We start from the raw sequence: 19,677 nt of genomic DNA, 5'->3' as shown, positions 1-19,677 counted from the left end.
GTCTAAAGCAGGGGTCGGCAACCTTTACTATGAAAAGAGCCGTTTTATGTCCTTGCCCACTAAAGAAAAATAGCATGGAGCCGCAAAACATACGTTTAAAACAACGTTGGGGGGATGAACGTAGTTCAGACAAGTTGGAGTACTTGTACATTTTTAATGTCTAACTTTTTATACCCGACTTCTGCACCTCACCCCGCTTTTAGCCTTGTTTTAACTCCGAATTAATGTTTGGATATTGTATTTTAACTCATTTTATTTTATAATTTTACTACGTTTTAGCATATTTCCACAGCATTTCAGTCCAGCTTCAGCTTCCGAACGACTCTGGAGAGTCGACAATCTGCTGAAAACCTGTATAGCAGATTCAAGATCAGCTCTATTTTTATTTATTTTTCTCTACTGTAAAGCGTCTTGAGTACTCTGAAAAGCGCTATACAAAAAAAATGTATTATTATTACTCTGGAGATAAAGTTATATCAATGTATGTGTAAACTACTGTAAACCTACCCGATTTGTTTACCAAGTTCCCATGCAGCTGTTTTTAAATGTCAAATAGCTCTGGAAAAGTATTACTTATTTTACTTCATGTTTACCTGCGTGAGAGAGAACTGAATAGCATCCTGTCTGCTCATCCAATCAGTCAGAACTCAGTCAGGATGCATTCATGGTCTCACAGAAAATTAGATTTTTTTAAAAACTCATTACAAAGATGTACATTTTCCCCACTTGTGTGTATAAAAATATTCAATCATTGCAAAGGGAGCCACAACAAAGAGGCTGAAGAGCCACATGTGGCTCAGGAGCCGCGGGTTGCTGACCCCTGGTCTAAAGTATAAGATGACCATCAATAGACCCGGGTCTGGCGCTCCATACAAGATTTCCCCTGGTGGGGCGCCAATGATCCTGATCGTCCTGCAACCAGCTGGCAGCTGGGACCGCCGTCACCAGGAAAACATTTGGCAACACTTTGCCAAAAACATCACACAGTGCCCCGAAATGCTGCTGCGTTCAATGATGGACGTGAGTTGGTCAAGGACCCATCACCTGTAAGTGGGTCTGTATCTGGACCGAGGTCAGCCATCTTGTGATGGCCGCTCACGACTGTTTGATGTATTATATTGAAGTAGCCACTTAGCAAGTACTGACTGCATAGGAAGGTTGGGTGGATGTTGAAGCAACGTGAGAAATACTGGAGATCTCAAAGGCAAACCAGACACTTCCCATTTTCACCACTTGGTGGCAGCAAGTGATTAAATTAACCCCCATTTTATTTTGGAACACTCTGATGCAATAATAATAATTGATGAGTGCTTGATAGTCAATCAGACATCTTTTAGAGTATTGGTGGAAGGGTTGTTTTTATTCAAGGTGGAATTGAAATGATTGTAACATTGATAGGTAAGCATTGATGACAGACAGCCTTATTTTCTACATTGTCACATGTTTGTGGAAGATTAAAATGATATCAAATAAATCAGCACTATCAATAAGAGGGCAGTACCAGCTGTATAGTAAAGTCATCATGATACACCCTGGGCACCCTCCCCTACGCCCCAATACCCGACTTTCTCAGTTGGCAAACGGTGGCCACCCCAGGCTCCGTTTGCTCTGGCAACTTAGCAACCAAAAACTTTATTTAAAAATATACCTATATTATTCTTCATTTTTTCCAAGCTGCTGCACCTCCCAGGCATGGCCGGCCCCGCCCTGTCATGTCCTGTCTTAAGAGTCTGATATTTGAGCATTTTTATTCTCATCATTATTAGATCGTTACTATTATTTATATAATATTGCTATTAATGAAATTAATGATATTTGTTGTATGCATGTATTTAAATAAATAATGCATCGTGATTCTTGTCAAGTGTTACAGAAATGGTTTTTAGTTTAAAACTATTTTAGCATTATTGTTATTACTATTATTTCAATATTATAGTTTGTATTTTATTTTAATACATATTTGATGATATATTCTTAAATACTAATTCCATTGTGACAATATTATGACAATATTCAGAGTAAAAAAAATTCCCATCATGAAAATGGCATTGTTTACTTTCTATTCAATGTTTAAGATCATTTTGTCATTATTAGTAGTATTATTATTATTGAAGTAATATTCTTTTATCTTTCAAATCATTTATATATTATTTACTCGAATTAATGCAATTTATATTTTATTATATTTCTTCTTAAACTAATTACATTGCGGCAATTGTTCAGTTGGATCTTGATAAAAATGATACTTTGTATTGAATCTTTAAGATCATTTTTTCCTATTATAATTATTTTGATATCATTTAAATCATTCAGATATGATTTTCATCAATTTGATGATTATATTATTTATTTTATGCTATTTGATTAAATGACAAAAACAAATTTTCTTCATGAAAAAGCTGTTTGATTTGTATTGAATGTGATTAAGATAACTGAAGCATTATTCTTATTGAATGAATATTTTTAAATCATTTCATAATTTGCATAATGTCATTTTGTAATATATTAATATTACATATTAATTTAATAATAAAGATGTCGTTTGTATGAAAGGTGTTTAGTCTTGTGATTGTGATTATATCATTTATGATATCAAGATGATATTGTTTGTATGAATATACTTCATGTACTTGATGATGATTAATAAATGGGCGTGCTTGAGTGGCGATGAGTCGGCGTTTGAGACGGATGTTGATACTTCTCCTCTCGCCTCCTCCCACCAGGTGAGCAAGAAGGTGAAGTCCATCCAGATGTTTCGTAAGCCGGTGTCGGGGGCCATGCAGGGGGACCGCGTGGGTGTGTGCGTGACCCAGTTTGACCCCAAGCTGTTGGAGCGGGGCATGGTGTGCGCCCCGGGCTCCCTTCGCACCATCCACGCCGCCGTGGTCTCGGCCAGGAAGATCGGCTACTTCAAGGGCTCCCTCAGCACGCGGGCCAAGTTCCACATCACCATGGGACACGAGACCGTCATGGCGAGGGTGACCTTCTTCGGCCTCCCCGAGCCGCCTGTGGACACGCCCGATCTGCGACCGTGCTCGTTGGACGGCGCCTTCGCTTTGGACAGAGAGTACCTTTACCAGGAAGACTACGTCACGGCGCCGGGAGAGTCTGGCTCAGGACCCGACCCGGATCAGTGGGCCTTGCTGGAGTTCGAGCGTCCGGTCACGTGCCCTTTACTCTGCCTGGTCATCGGATCCAAGCTGGACGCCGACATCCACGCCAACGCATGCCGCTTGGCCTTCCAAGGACGTCTGCTGCTCGGCTTCGAGGATAAAGGCTACGCCGAGACCGACCTTCCCGGTCTGCTCATCTACAAGACCAAACACCGCGAGGGCCAAGTGGAAAGGGTGAGTCCTCGCTCCGAGCTCTCGTTTTAACATGCCCTCCTTTTTGCCTCGTGCCCTCGCCGTCACCCCGCCGTCTTCCTGCTGATCTTGCTTCTTTGAATGTTTGTCATTGCTGGTGGCAGTGGAGCATGGCTCGCTCACAAAGCCGCCATTGTGCCTTCACAAACACGCACGTACGCACAAACAAGCGTGCTCTGGCGTTTCAGACATGTGGGTGCACATGCCTGCGTCGCAGACGTGCGTGTGTGGCCGCCTGACGCCGCCTGACGCCGCCTGACGCCGCTCGCCCCGTCTCGCTGTCACAGACTGGCGCTGTTTGGACACACCTGAGCGCTGCAGGAATACCCACACGGCTCGCCGTGGGATGACGCCGCTTCCCCAACCAGCATCTGACTCCACACGGAAAGTCGTTAGCTGGATTATGCAAAAACTAGTGTTTATTATGTTTTTGTAGAGCAGCGGCCCAAGGGGCACGGAGGAACCCACGGAATTATGGCCCTTTATTTTCATGATTGTAATCACGCCAGCTGTCTACGTGTTACTCTCCATGAACCAGGAAGTAGCTGGCTACGCTCCCAACACACGCACCAAAAACACTCTTGTTTGCAAAAAGATGGTTTGCAAAAAGCTTCTTTCCAAGTGCTGTTCCATTCCAAGGACGGGACTTTTCATCCTAAAACTTTTCCTGCGTGTTTGTCCCACTTCCATGTTTCACATCATCATCATCAACAAATGTAAATATTAGTCCATGACAACAAGTCAACACTCAAAGTCCTTTTCAAATGAAAGTCTTCATGATGAAGGGAGTCAAAAAGCAAAGCTCCACGTTCCCGTGTGGAAAAGTGATTAGCCTAAAGCTAATGCTAAGTGCAATCAAGCCTTTGGGATAACTTGCAATGAGTCTCTTCCAGCTGCGGAGGAATTGTTGTCATTCAGCCACATTGGAGGCTTTTCCAGCATGAAGGCCTTTTGAAGGTCATTCCAATTTCCCCGAGGGAATCCCAAAGGGATGAATAAAGTATTGTGTCTGTCTGTCACAGCATCTCCATAGGATCCCAGCTCCCATTCCCAAATCTTCCCAAATGTGTTGTAAAGCAGCAGCACATGTAGTCATGTGTTTTTGTTATGCTTTCCGCCGCCGTGCCGACCCCCGTGTCGGGGTCAGGTTGAGGTCGGGTGGGGGGGTCAAGTGTGCAACAAGTTTCCTGCTGTTTGCACCTCCGAGGCGTTGACGGCTTCTGTCCGCAGCTCTCAAGCGAAAGGATGCGTGCAGGAGGTCAGAGTGACGTCATGTGACATGTAAAGTACTTTTTGTTTTTTGCTGGTGTGTGTGTGTGTGTGTGTGTGTGTGTGTGTCATGGCACATTGTTGGCACGGTTGTCGCTATTCCATGGTCTGTCGGACGTCTGTAGCCACTGTATGTTTTTTATCAGCGCATCAGTCACGCTTGAGGAGCGCCAGGGTCAAATGTTCACGAGGGAATGAGGGTTAGGCACCAAAAAAGAGGAAGAGCTGGTGGCGGCGGCGGCGGAGGCTCTGAGACAGAGCGGTGCCCTCCTGTGATCAGATTAGTGGCGGGTTAGATGGACTCGGCGATGGCCGATAAGCCGGGAATACAAAGGAATATAGCATGAAATGTGCAGGAGGAAGGAGAGACAGCCAGGCGGCGAGGCTGCAAGAATGCGGCGGCGGCGGCGGCGGTGGGGTGGATGAGGGCGTAAGACACAGGGTGAGCTGTTCACATGGCGGGGACCAATCCCTCTGGCATTTCCACACCTCTAACCAAATGCATTCATTTCTCAGCCTAACTCACTTCCTTCCTCCTTCGTTCACCCAGGTGACCGACGACTACACCGTGATTGGCCGAAACCTGTTCAAGAAGGAAACCAACCTGCAGATCTTCATGGGGCTGAAGGTCACGCTGTCCACGGGTGAAACCGGCGTCATCGAGGGCGGATTTGGACAGAGCGGGAAGTTCAAAGTCCGGGTGAAAGGTAAGAGGGCGGGCCCCAAGACTAGAGCGTCAGCATCGGTCTCAGTGGGGGGCAGGTGTATTCGTTCATACAGTAACCCCAGGCTTCCATTGCATACCTTTCCAAAAGATATATATTCATGGATATATAATATAATCCATGAAATCTATTATTGGGTAAAAATATGTCAAAATGAAGCATTTTCAAGCATAAAAGTGAAGTCAAATCCAAATGTAAGACATTGAAAGAGGGTGTGATGATGTGTAGTATTATACACCGGCCACTAGGTGTCACTAATGCTACTGTAGTGTTGGCTGAGACACACAAGCACCAGACTCAATGGCCTGCTTCTATGTGTTGTATCGCTTATGTGTACTATATTGGGTAATAGGAGTGTAACGGTAACTATAGGGGTGTTACTTCATGTATAGAAGGCTCTAATAATGTTAAAAAGCCTATTTAGAAGTTGGTAAACATGTTTTCTATGTGTTGTATCGCTTATGTGTACTATATTGGGTAAAAGGAGTGTAAAGGTAAATATAGGGGTGTTACTTCGTGTATAGAAGGCTCTAATAATGTTAAAAAGCCTATTTAGAAGTTGGTAAACATGTTTTCTATGTGTTGTATCGCTTATGTGTACTATATTGGGTAATAGGAGTGTAAAGATGACTATAGGGGTGTTACTTCATGTATACAAGGCTCTAATAATGTTAAAAAGCCTATTTAGAAGTTGGTAAACATGTTTTCTATGTGTTGTATCGCTTATGTGTACAATATTGGGTAATAGGAGTGTAACGGTAACTATAGGGGTGTTACTTCATGTATAGAAGGCTCTAATAATGTTAAAAAGCCTATTTAGAAGTTGGTAAACATGTTTTCTATGTGTTGTATCACTTATGTGTACTATATTGGGTAATAGGAGTGTAAAGGTAACTATAGGGGTGTTACTTCATGTATAGAAGGCTCTATGTTAATGTTAAAAAGCCTATTTAGAAGTTGGTAAACATGTTTTCTATGTGTTGTATCGCTTATGTGTACTATATTGGGTAATAGGAGTGTAAAGATGACTATAGGGGTGTTACTTCATGTGTTGAGGGCTCTAATAATGTTAAGAAGCCTATTTAGAAGGTGCTAAACATGTGTCCATTTCTAAATAAGGAATTGTACTTTGTGGAATTGCAGTCATCCCACTGTTGGGTTTTGAACCAATGAACCAACGAACCGCCATAAACGGTTGCTGTAACCAAAGCGTCACTCACATTAAAGCCGAGCGACATGCGGGCCGGTGATGGTGGATGGTGGCGTAGCATTCCGGCCCTACTTCACAGCCAACAGCCTTTCCCTGATCCTGGGGCAGGGAAGGTCGTTGTAAGTGTATATGTTCAGGATGTGGTAAAGAGAAGTAGGGTTGACATCTCCAGCCGCATTCCCAGGATTCCTCCGGGGATTGCCTGTGTTCCGGGGGAAGTCTGCTCTGTATTTATTTTACCTTCTGTTGCTCCAAACCCACTGCTCCACACCAGGAGGGGAGAGAAAACCAAAACATATCCAAGTCAGAACCTCACATCCTATATCCTCTTCACTGCATCACACACAAGTTGTGGAGGAGTGGAAGGGACTTGACTAAAGTTGATAAAAATGCATATTAACGTGGGCAATGGAAGCACGGAATATCACTCACAAGCGAGGGAAGTCAGCAATCTACGGAGCGTATGCATGCGTCTGCTAGACATGGAGCTAATCTACAGCACATTCAGACCGCCACAGTTCTAGCTGGACCGCCACTGATAGATTAGACCCCACTTGTTAGCCCTCGCCCATGAACATGACCTGTACGGAAGGGGGTGTCGTAAGTCATATGCACCTGGTCCACCAGAGAGTAAGAAGACGTAGCAGGAGGGATCAGTGTTGCCACCTTTGACCCCTCCAGATGATTGTTTTTAAAAAGAAATAAAAATTGGATGGATGAATTCCTGTGATGTAGGCTTCAATGTTAATAAATGTCATATTTTCTTACAGAAAGAAAACCTTTCTAAATGCAATCTCAACCATGATTAGAGCCCTGTAGACATGAAATAACACCCCTATAATCACATTGCTTGCTTGTCATGATCAGCAACCTACGGGGTTTCAAACAAGAAGCAAAAAACATACCACTTCCACACTGAACGGGAGGAGACTTTTTTTCCACTCTGTCGTGCCGTACAAGCCAGGGCTGGCTCCACCCACACTGTGTGACGCTGAATAATGCAACATGACTGCCGCCTAGTGGCCATGATGCTACATATCCCTTTGTCTGTTTCAGTCGCGTTGAGCGAGGGAGTGATAAGCGAGGGAGTGATAAGCGAGGGAGTGATAAGCGAAGCGTGGTATTTTGGGGGCCGACTGCGCTGACACATGCAGTGAGTTTTTCTGGTCTTACTGGTGACTCGGGTCGCTCTTGTCACATGCGTGACCGCTAATATGCACATGATACGGTCTGGGATGGCACGCCATGATGGATGGATGGACTTCCTTGATTGTCGTTGCCTGGCTCCACTATTACATGAGACTAAAAAGAGAAAGAATGACACAAACAAACGAAAGGAGAGTACTGTATGACTGTATTTACTGTATGTACAGTAATACCATGTGTACAGGATGCCAACCCCAAGTGTGTAGAAGCGTGTGCATGCTGGCGTGGCCACAACCAGCCGAGATATGAAGCCGGCGTAACGAGCCTTACATCGCCATAACGATAACGGCGACAACGCTGGCGCCGTGATGCATGAGCCCAGACAGACGGCGTGTTGAGCAATAAAAGCAGAACGGCAGCCCGCCTTCCATGTCCTCAAGCGACGTTAGCTTACATTAGCCACACCAACCTTCTGTCTGGAGGAGGAGATGACATCACAGATGGCAAGTGTTCTTCTGCTATCCCTCCCATGTGGGGACGGAAGCAGGAGTTCAGAACATCCAATTCTCTCCTGTCGCTAAACCACAGCGGTCCCTGGTTTAGCGTTGGCGTGTTTTCGGTTATGTCTTGTTTGTGGTTTCTGGCGGTTCATTGGTCCCAGGCCAAACCATGGAAAGTGAATTTCCATGAAGTAGGATGAAATACTAGCTCTTGCAGTATCAAAGGCGTATTTCTACATTTCTAGAATCCTGAACACCCCATCTTGACGGTTTCTTGCACACGTGTACACTCATAGTTCAGTTCCAAGGGTGAAATTATAATAGCTGGTGGTGGTATATTTGTCAATAAATAGTTATTTTTATGTCAACCTATTTTTGTTGTCGGCATACTTGTTTAGATATCTGAGCAACAAATATTTGTATCAAAGTGAAAGTGCTGCTTTTCTAACTTTTCTTTAGTTGGTAACTGAAATTTGCCTGAAACATAGTACCTATGCTCTACTGCTGATGACTAAAGAACACAAAAAGGTAGACCCAAACCTTTTTCCCTGATGAAAGATGGGAGTCTCCTCTTTCTTTTGGTAGGTTCCGTGTGAATATAGCATTAGAACACAAGATTCCGTGTGCCTTGGAAGGTCAGCCTAGTGGTGGTCCCTACTGAGGGGCTTGTCTTTTGTAAAAAGGCTGGCATGGAATGACTTGGCAATTGGACTATTTTCTTAGTTGGAACACATAAAACCTGTTTATGACCTTCTCAAACTGTTTTTTGTACATGATTAGAGCCCTGTAGACATGAACTAACACCCCTATAGTCACCTTTCCACTCCTAGTACTTAATATAGTAAATGTATAAATATTGAATCTCACGTTGAGGATGTTCAAGTGAGTACGTTTCAGTCGTTCACCTGAATGACTGGGAACACGGCTCCCTTTTTATGGGATGGGGGTTGGGGGCCGGTTGAGGGCCGGGTGGGGGCCGGTTGAGGGCTGGTTGAGGACGTGACTGCCGATCTCCTCCTCAGAGGGTCTTCGGCCAGAGACCAAGCAGTTGCTGTCCTCGTCCTCCAAGAAAAAAGGGAAGGGGGGCGGCAAAGACGGCGCTGCCAAGGAAGAGGAGTCCAAAGCGGACACGCATCCCGTCAGCATTCACTTGGATTTCAAGCGCTACGTGTTCGACCCCCACAAGAAGATGGTCCAGTTGTGACTCACGGCCGACGCTGAGACTGGTTTCCCAGGGAGAAGCGATGCTGGCTGACGGGATATCAAATGAAGAAGCGACATGGACGTTCTCAGCATAATCGGGAACGTCGGATTTGCAAATCCTGGCCTCGTGCTAGCGTGTATCATCTAACCAATCATATCTAACATCTTATCTTCTTGCTGGGCCACAACCTGTAAAGGTCACCTGTGGCATTTTTAACCACTCAATCAATCGTTTTCTTTCTCATTTCATTTGATTTTTTTCACCTCTTTTTTTCCTGTATGGAATTTTTTGGCCCGGAATGTTGATTATGTCAGAAATACAACAACTCTTATCTGAAGCTTCATTTGCTTCATTTTCATTATTTTTGCATCCATGCTTTTATGAACGTCATTGCCAGGATGACGTACTTGACAGGAAAATACGATCGTTGGTAGCTGACGTGGGGGAGGAAGAGGATGGTGGCAAGGGGAAGCGTTCCAAACGTGTCTCAAGGCAGAGGAGATTGAAAAGACTAATTAGCCGCCGTTTGACTGATAAATGGCTGCAACATTAATTAGCAATTTAACCACGGGGGGTCGGGGGGGGGCCCCCCTCCAAACACCAAGCATGCTCTCCAAACGCCAAAAGCACAAATACTCACTGCCAGGCAAGATTAGGACCATCATATCTGCTCATCCTTCTCATTTTGCTTCTTGGACACCACGAGAAGTACTTCACAGAAGTACTACACAGTCCGACGTCAGGACGCGTCTCTCCATCCCTAATTTTTCCCCAACGCTAATTCCCTTCCACCAGACATGAACACGTCTTTCTCCTCTCATCATTCTCCTGACCACCGTAGCACGCCGGAGCTCGGCCCATGTGTCCGACTACAGCGTACCTCACCGGGCCCCCCGCCTGATGATGTTCAGTGTTGTCATTCCACACCTTCATTGGAATTCTTTTCATTCCACAACAGCTTTTGTTCCTTTTGATGTTTTCACTCTGCACCAAAATTCCTTTTATTTATTTTTCATTTGGAGATAAAATATCTATTTTAATTCTACACCAAATTTGATTTAGATTCTACACCAAAATTGATGTATTATTTTTTTCATTTTATTAATTTTGTAAAACAATTTGAAACAATTTTCATTTAAACACCAACATTTTTCTGTTTTTTTTATTCTACAGCAATTTTAAAAATTGTATTTTCATTCCATACCAAAATAATATTTCATTCTGCACCAAAATAGATGTTTTATCATTTTTAGTCTACACCTACTGTACATTTTTATTTCATTCTGCACCAAAATTCTTCCATTACTTTCATTCTGCACAAATTTTCTTTCAAGGAAAATCTTACCATGTGAGACATGGACGCCACCGTGGCGTCACATCCCCCAATACAGGGCACCTTGCTGGGCCACGCCAGCGGGCTCCTCCCCCTCCATACTCTGGTTCTCCTGGTAGTGGTGATGTGGTGATATTTGATCAGGACCAATCCTCATTTGTTCCCGTTCGTCTTACCTCCTCGTGTGCACAAACGACACGTGCAACGACGTTTGAAAAAAGTAGCGATGAAAACATGGATATCATATCGGTCCGGAGATGCAGCAAGTTATTGATATGATAAAAAGATATTGTGCATGTCTGGTCTTCATCGTGCCACGGGCTGCCCACCAATGGCCCACCAGTGGCCCACCAGCGGCCCACCAGTGGCCCACCAGCGGCCCACCAGTGGCCCACCAGTGGCCCACCAGTGGCCCACCAGTGGCCCACCAGTGGCCCACCAGCGGCCCACCAGTGGCCCACCAGTGGCCCACCAGTGGCCCACCAGTGGCCCACCAGTGGCCCACCAGGGCCAGACTTTGGCCAACCCCGCCCCAAGAGATAAGGATATGATGCGTCCCGGGTGGATATTTCTCCACATGTTGCAGCACCTTGCTAATGAAGGCGATAGAATCACACCCCCCCCCCCCCCCAACCTCAGCACACGTTAATTAAAAGTGTGATTAAAAATGGCCGTGGTTTAATTAATAGCGCCACAGCCCCTTTCTTTCACTCCACCTCTCCCATTTCCGCCCGCCGTTATCTCCCACCTGCGCAGCTGTGGGAATCTTAGCACGGGAATTGTGCCGCTATTATCGCTCCAAAGTTCTTCAATGATTGGAAATCATTGAGGCGTCTTCCCGCCAACGTGTGTCCTTTTTGCAAATGAAACAGGCTAATTAGCCCATCTTGTCTTAAATCTGCAAGGCCAACCCAAAATGGCAGACAAAGAAAAGGCCCCAACGTTGGCCATTGTTCCCCCGTCAGCGCCCAATTGGACGCACGTCCGCGGCTGCTGTCTCGGCACGGCCCGGGAAACAAAACATGCAAATGAGCTGCCCGTTCAGCCAAGCAGCGTTATTGATGAAGTGTTAGCATGTCGCGTGGACGTGATGGCGGACATAGGTGGAGGGAGGCGCACAGCCGTCATGGCGGAAAAAGCCCAATGACACGGCGTGGCGTGTGGCGCCCGCATCATCGCCGTCACGCTGCCTTCCAACGCTGATGGTGATGCTGTAAATAATAGCTAATAATAATGGGCTAATAGAACATTTATTAGCCCGTCTGGAGCAGCGTTGGTTCCACTGTGGTATCTCTTGTAGCGTCCAGTAGGAGCATTGTAGTGGTTTCACTGGTCTAGGGAAACATTGGAGGTCTGAGAATCCGTCCTGAACGTCCAAAGTGTCTGAAAGCCACAAAAACCTTCCAGCCCCCCCCCCCCTTTTCCTCTCAAAGCAAACAGCAGGATATCAGGTGAAATCAGATTAGGAGGTATTTATTGGAGCCGCAGGCCTTGCTGATCTTCTCTAATGGACCCAACTCATCCTGGACTGGCAGGCTGGGACGGCTGGTTCTCGTGAGGGGGGGGGCTTTGAGGGAGCGGAGTGACTGACGGAGGTTTGGAGGAAAGACCCGTGACACCGTAAGATGTTTGTTTGTGTATGCTAGCTGCATGCTAGCTGGCCATCTGATAGCATCGACCTTGCGTGGCGACGAAGGGGCGGACGTACGTGAGGGAAAAAGATGGCTTCCTCTTCACTTCTGACAAGTACTTTAACTCTAAGTAGAACGTCGCTCACAGTAATCCCCCCCCCCTCCTCCTACGATGACTTTAATTTGATCCCCCCCCTTGTCTTTTTGGGGGGGGGCCTCTGGTTGTCTTCCTTCCCTAATTAGCTCATATCCCTCTGCTTTGCCCTCGCCAGGGTGGTGGCACCCACACGGCCCCCAATCAAGGGCCCTTCTCCCCCCACTTCCAGGATCTGCTAGTCACCAGGAAGCCCATCTTGGTGACTAGCACACATGGCAAAGTTAGCGCCACTTTTTGGCACGTGGGCCCACGCCGTCGTTTGCGGACACGGCGATGTGGAGCCACGAGTTGAACAAACAGAGGAAGTAGAGGCTGTTTGGGTTGCTAGCGCTAAGCTAGCGTTAGCTTAGCCATGTGGCAGACACGGCTACTGGTACCCATGCTGCCACAGAGAGGCCCCTGGAGCACGGATGTTACTTTTCTACTGCCATGTATACAGTAGTACCTTGGTGTGTACTTTTTATTGTACTTTGTACCAAAACTTCCTGGGCCAAGCGACTGGACTACAGTAGAGTCCATCACTCATCCAGTTTTAGTCTCATGAAAGCAAACCAGGTAAACGATGCCAAGTAACACTTTGTTACATGTGTCAATCAAACGCTAACGTTATTATTCATACGAGTTGGTGATACCGCCTCCATTTTAGTCCTAATTGGCACATGCGGGCGTCTGGAACCTGGACTCGGCGCGTCCTTGATGGTTAAAGCGCCGTATCACAGGGAAACTGCTTTCCCCGAGTTCACATTTCAAATATTTTCATTGTTTGCGTTCTTTCATTTATTTTTCTAATAATCCCCGAAGGCGGACGCCAGGCTGTTTACTCGCTTTCGTTTGCCGTGCTCCAACTTTTTACTGCCGGTCTTAATTAACCTTCAAACGAACAAATTACAGCAAAGCCGCAGCAAAACCACAGCAAAGCCGCACCAGCGCTCACGTACCGGGACCCCCCCCCCCCCCATGCCCCCCCGGCCTGCTTTTCATCTGAGGTGTTCCCCACACGCTTCCCTTCCTTCTTCTAACACGTCAAACGACATGTCCCCCCCCCCCCCCCCCCCCCCCACGCTGCTTCTCTTGTCCTCGTTTCCTTTGTGACCAAAAGTCCGCCTCCTTTCAACGTCCGTCTGCAGGCTGGAAACCAACATGAAAGCTTCAAGACGACAGCGAGATATCTGCCTTTCACTTTCTTCTTTGAAGAGCAGCTGAACGACGTTTCTCACTCTTGGATCTCAAGGAGCTTCTAAGCAGACATTCAACATGCAAACCAAGAAATTGATGGCTAAGAAACGTTCATGACAAATCCAAAGTTTAATAACGTAGCCATAAAAGGCTCACGGAGAACTAAGGAGTATAAAAAGTTCCCAGGAGGCTAGTGGGAATGTTGCTCCAGGTGCTGAAGATGGCTTCACTGTCTGGAACTCATGTCCATTTTTCTAAATCCATCCCAAATCTTCTCCATTGGATTTAGATGAGGGGAAGACACAGGATGGTCCAAAAGAGTCAGCTTATTCCTCTGGAAGAAGTCCTTGGTCAAGTGTTGGACCAGGGCCTTCAGACCCCTCCACCGTTTGACACCCCCGCACCACCTGAAGCTCCACTGTTCCATTGAAGGATGATGATGGTGGAAAACATCTCAGGTGGGATCTCCTTGGAAGCCATCAGGAGCGTCCAGGGAGAAGAAAACGTTCCTCCACCTTTCAATGTCCCATGTTTGGTGCTCTCCTGCTCATTCCAAACCTTGAAGGAGACCAGGCCTTTGGAGATGTGCTTTCTTCTCTGGCAGATGGTCAGACGGAGCTGTGAGACGTAGATGGTCGCCATGACAACACAATCACATATTCCAGCCAAGCTGATGGATCTCATCAAAGCTTCTTGATTGGCTTCCATTTGACACCTGAGCAAACCTCCCCCCCCCCCCCCCCCACGTTTGTGTCCCCCTCCCTGACGAGTGCCCTGATTGGCTGATTCATGTTTACCCCCCCCCCCCCCCCCCCCCCCCCCCCCCCCCGTGTGTGGTTATCAGATGTGCTGGTGTCTACGGCGGCGTGTTTACTTAGCATGCTAGCACAATGGAGGAGCCTGATTGGCCAGGAAGCCCCTTTGTCATCTTCTCCTTAGTCCGCATCTGCTCCTTTTATACAGACGTCAATCTGCCTTTTCATCACCGCTATGAGGAACATCCATCATCACGGGGGGGGGCATCGGTGGGCGATGATGGCGACCTTTCAGCCTCCTCGCCATCGGTCTGGTTTGGGTTAAGGTTTGGGTTAGCATTAGGGTTTGGGTTTGGGTTAGCATTAGCGTTAGGGTTAGCATTAGCGTTAGGGTTAGCATTAGCGTTAGGGTTTGGGTTAGCATTAGCGTTAGGGTTTGGGTTAGCATTAGCGTTTGGGTTTGGGTTAGCATTAGCGTTAGGGTTTGGGTTAGCAGCCACAGCCGGCATGATGAAACAATTATCGATGATTAGTTTTGATGTATTGATGATCCATGGATGGAGCAGACAGAACAAGTGAAGGATGTTCCATGAAAGATGGAAGTACCAGTATAGTACTAGTATAGTACTAGTATCAGTATCAGTGTCAGTACCAGTATAGTACTAGTATCAGTATCAGTATCAGTATAGTACTAGTATCAGTATCAGTGTCAGTACCAGTATAGTACTAGTATCAGTATCAGTATCAGTATAGTACTAGTATCAGTATCAGTGTCAGTACCAGTATAGTACTAGTATCAGTGTCAGTACCAGTATAGTACTAGTATCGGTATCAGTATCAGTACATGCTTCTACTGCTGCGTGTAATATGAAGGAATATCCAGCCTGTCATCATAATCAATGAAGCAATCAATAAAACCTGACATGTGTGCCTCAGAGTGAACCCTCCTGTCAGTCATCCACTCTCTTTGGCCCAGTGGGGAGAGGCGGGGCATAGCCAGCTGACTTATTGACTTATTGACTTATAACTTAGTCACTCTTTATTTATTGTTTTTTTTTATTTAATTTACTCCTAATTTATTGACTTATTTGTTTTATGTTCTATTTATTGATGAGTTAAATATATATTCTTATTTATATTCTAAATAAATATATATTCTTATTTATATTCTAAATAAATATATATTCTTATTTATATTTTAAATAAATATATATTCTTATTTATATTTTAAATAAATATATATTCTTATTTATATTCTAAATAAATATATATTCTTATTTATATTCTAAATAAATATATATTCTTATTTATATTTTAAATAAATATATATTCTTATTTATATTCTAAATAAATATATATTCTTATTTATATTCTAAATAAATATATATTCTTATTTATATTTTAAATAAATATATATTCTTATTTATATTTTAAATAAATATATATTCTTATTTATATTCTAAATAAATATATATTCTTATTTATATTCTAAATAAATATATATTCTTATTTATATTCTAAATAAATATATATTCTTTATTTCAAACCTATTGAATTATTTGTTGTTATATTGTGTAATATGTAAATATGATAGATGAGTGGAGCCTGTCATCCACGTATGAGGCTAGCATGTTTTAAGCATGTTTTAAGAAAGAGATGAAGGTTTCTTGGGGGGGGGGGGGGGGGTCCTTGAGCTTAGCGTCCCACGGAAATCATCCATTAAAAGGAAGGATGTATTTATTTTTCCTCCCGTCTTTTCCTTCAGCATGGAGCACACAAGCGAGGCGGGATGGTTTGGGAATGATTTGGGGGGGTTGGAGGGTGGGGGGGGGGCATTAGAGGCAGTTGCCTGATTATGATGGCGTTTGTGTTTTATCAGGCATATCTGGGGGCTGGCTGGGGTCCTGAAGGCTTCCTCTTTGGCCAGACGCTCGTTAAAGCGGCGGTGGGAGTTTGGAAGTTCTCCCACGGAGATCACGGTCACATGACTGTTTGCCGGGGGGGGGGGGGATGTTTGAAAACATCTTTTGAGATGACTTAGTAGCAAAAATGGACAAAATCAAGCAAATGGAATTCTTTTTCTCACTTTTTATTCGTCTTTGTACAAAGTAGATGAAGGATGTGATGGCGAGGGATGCGATGGCGAGGGATGAGGTGGAGGGGATGCGGTGGAGGTTAGCGCTGCGCTTGCAGTTAGTCAACTACAAAGAGGACCCCGGTTTTGAACGCCACCCGCCACCCCCGGCAGTGGTGGGGTGGGGGGGGCATGGAGATGAGAGGCTGAGATGAGTGGTGTAGAAAAACCCAAACAAAGTCAGGCCACAACAAAACAAACCAATGAAGACACAACAAAGAATCAGGTCGCCCACTGTTGACATTTCAGGAACCCCCCCCCCCCATCCACAGGTGACCTCATTTCCTCCAAGAACGCACAGACGAGCCTTTTGGTCCTTACTGTACGTGGTAACGTGTTCGATGCCTTTGATGACAGCGTGGCCTGCTGAACCACGTAGAGATGATGAAAGAGAAGCCAGTGTGTCATGTGACTTCACTTCTACCTTCTTCCATTCTCACCTCCTTCATCCCAACGCTGGTCCTGCTGACTTTGGGGTGGTTGGGGTGCCAGATGCCAGATGCCTTCACTGACACCCCGAAAACACCATGCACGTATGCTTGGTCTTGGCTGCTATTCTTACCCCCCCCCCCCCTTTGTGGCTCCTCATGTGCTGCATTTGAGGAACCTGCACTCCAAGCATGTGAAGTCAACGTGGTGTCCTTGAACGCAACGCCACAGCGGCTGGTAGCGGCAGGCCGGAGTCATCCTGCCACTTTGAAGGACTAGCGTGAGGTAGAACTGGGATGATGAGAAGATGACTTGGAAATGAGGAACATAAGATGGATGAAGTGCATCCTTGTGACGAGAAGAACGTTGGCTCTCAGCTGAACGAAACCGCTTGAAATGGCCACGCTAGCAGGGTTAGCTTGGTTTAGCATGCTAGGGTGTATGACGGGACGGGAGGAACGTTTTAGATGCCCTGGGATGACGAAGAGGTTCTGTTTGAAGACAGGATGCACGTTTATTCTTCTAACCAGATCCTCCTACAGACCTTCTCAACACACCTGGCTTCAAAATGGTGTTTGGGGGGGGGGGGGTCATAGGGCGTTGAAATAAGCAGTAGACGTTAAATGTGCCTTCCATTTAGCGTATCCATTACTGCTCCCACACGGAGGAACCAAAGGCGAGTGGAAGCAGGAGATGAGATCAATAGAGACAAAATGGACCATCGATTGCTCCTTTTAGATCTTTCAGATTAGTGCCGCCGTCTGAGACGAATACCCGGGTGGGTCATGCCGCCCGGGTGACACGGCCCACAAACGCTCTCCGTATCGTAAAGCACAATGGCAGACTTTCTACTTGTCATTAGTTGGCTATGTCCGCCTTCCACGGCCGTCACGGGAGGTCTTCTGTTCTCTGGTGGGCTCCATCCTGGGGAGGACAAGAAACAGATACAATCCATACATTCTCTGGTGGGCTCCATCTGGGGAGGACAAGAAACAGCTTCCCTGGCGCCTGAACCCACGTCCTCACTACCTTTAAAATGGACGCTGAGACGATGCCAGTGTTTCCATGCCAACACAGCGGCCCCTAATTAGCCAAACACGTTGGATGCTCTTGATTGGCAGGTGAAGTCGGAGTCGGAGTCGGAACGATAAACAAGTCTTCCAGCCAGAATTAGCGTCAGGAAGTTTCTGGGCGGACGGCTGTTTTCCAAATGAGATGAATAAATTGAGCAGCTTAATTATTGTCGGACGCTTTGAGCTATTATTCTCCTCCGTGGGAAGGAGGCGGGGGAAGGAGGCGGGGGAAGGAGGTGGGGAAGGAGTTTATGATCCCTAGAAGACGGAATGCAATCTGCCGTCCTCCTTTTGGTGCCCGATGGGCGTAGCTTTGTGTGGCGTGTCACCAGGAGATGTTGGGGAACGTTGGTGACATGGGAGATGTTAAGATGTTTAAGTGCCACTTCGGGCCTTGACTAGAACCTTAACCTTAACTAGAACTGGTCCTGTGGTCTTCCTTTCCTTACTATGTTCCTCAGAGTGGAACCTGACAGCTGAAATCTGTGAGCTAGCTTGTGTATCCTTCCCCTAGACCATGATGTTGGACAACCTTTGCTCTCAGGTCATGTGACATGTTGTTTAGGGGTGACCATGGTGCTACCTGTCAGAGACGATTGGCCCCCTTAAGTACCCTTTCCTGATTGGCTTCACTTGGGATGCAGGTCAAAGGTCAATGAGCTTCCCAAAGTCATTTTGTGTTCCAAATACTAAAGGTACCCCCCCCCCCCCATTGAAAATACTATTGGGAATGTGAGGAGCAGTGAGGAGCAGTGAGGAGCAAGTCCTAGATCAGATTGCATGCTCAGTACAATAACGTAGTACACGTTGGCAGCTCAGCACAGCCCCCGAGGGGCGGCCCTCTCCACTATTTGAGAAGCACCGGACGACTTGAAGGCCCACACATGCTCTTTTAATAAGCACGGCGTGTGCCCCCCCCCCCCCCACGCTTCCCTGCCTCAGCAGCCAGTTCAGCAGTTGGCGTGTTTGATGGCGTCTCCTTGGGGTCTTCGTCCGCGGGGACCGGCGGCCCGCTGGCTCACATCGGGACTCAAACAATCACCCTCGCCTCTTACTTCTCTTTCGTCCGTCCGCCGCTGCTCTTTTCTTTCTTTCTCCGTCTCCTCCGTCCGCGTCCTGGGGCGCTACCCCCCCCCCCCCCGTTTATTTATCTACCAGGAGACGGAAATGGACTCCCACCCAGGGAGGAGGGGTTAGATGGAGGTGAATAGCGACCACGTCTGCCTGGGTGTGTGTGTGTGTGTGTGTGTATGTGGCGCTTTGCATGTGAGCAAAGTTCAATCACAGTTGCTGTTGCCATGGCAACATTTGCCATAAATCCATTCTAGCCAATCAGAAAGAAAGAAGAAAGTCGTTTGTGGAAAAGGCAGCACAATAAGAAAAGTTGCTGAAAATTTGACATCCATCCATTTTCTATGCCGCTTATTCAGATGGTGGCGATGCTGGAACCTACCCCAGCACACTGGTGGCCAGCCGATCCCAGGGCACATATGGACAAACAACCATTCACACTCACATTCCAGAGCCAAACTTGGAAGAAGGTCTCCACTAAAATGTTCCTAGGCTACGT

General features: G+C 46.2%; 1 protein-coding gene across 3 annotated transcripts in view; it reads left to right on the top strand.

Moving 5' to 3' along the window:
• The window catches only part of eefsec (eukaryotic elongation factor, selenocysteine-tRNA-specific), a 47,269-nt gene that overhangs the window by 5,130 nt on the left and 22,462 nt on the right, over positions 1–19,677 (top strand). For 2 of the 3 annotated variants that reach the window (XR_009120073.1, XM_058055395.1), the window contains exons 6-7: positions 2,724–3,347; positions 5,185–5,341. Coding sequence is in view for 2 of the 3 variants with exons in the window: in XM_058055395.1 (XP_057911378.1) it covers positions 2,724–3,347; positions 5,185–5,341 (781 nt within the window). In the remaining variant the exon portion in view is untranslated. Of the gene's footprint in view, positions 1–2,723; positions 3,348–5,184; positions 5,342–9,237; positions 11,066–19,677 lie in introns of those variants that run through there. The other variant, XM_058055394.1, reaches the window with a different exon arrangement.

Source organism: Doryrhamphus excisus, chromosome 18 (genome assembly GCF_030265055.1).
Source record: "Doryrhamphus excisus isolate RoL2022-K1 chromosome 18, RoL_Dexc_1.0, whole genome shotgun sequence".
In the NCBI taxonomy this organism is placed as follows: domain Eukaryota; kingdom Metazoa; phylum Chordata; class Actinopteri; order Syngnathiformes; family Syngnathidae; genus Doryrhamphus; species Doryrhamphus excisus.
The sequence above is the reverse complement of the archived record's forward strand: the minus strand, read 5'-3'. Positions and strand labels throughout refer to the sequence as shown.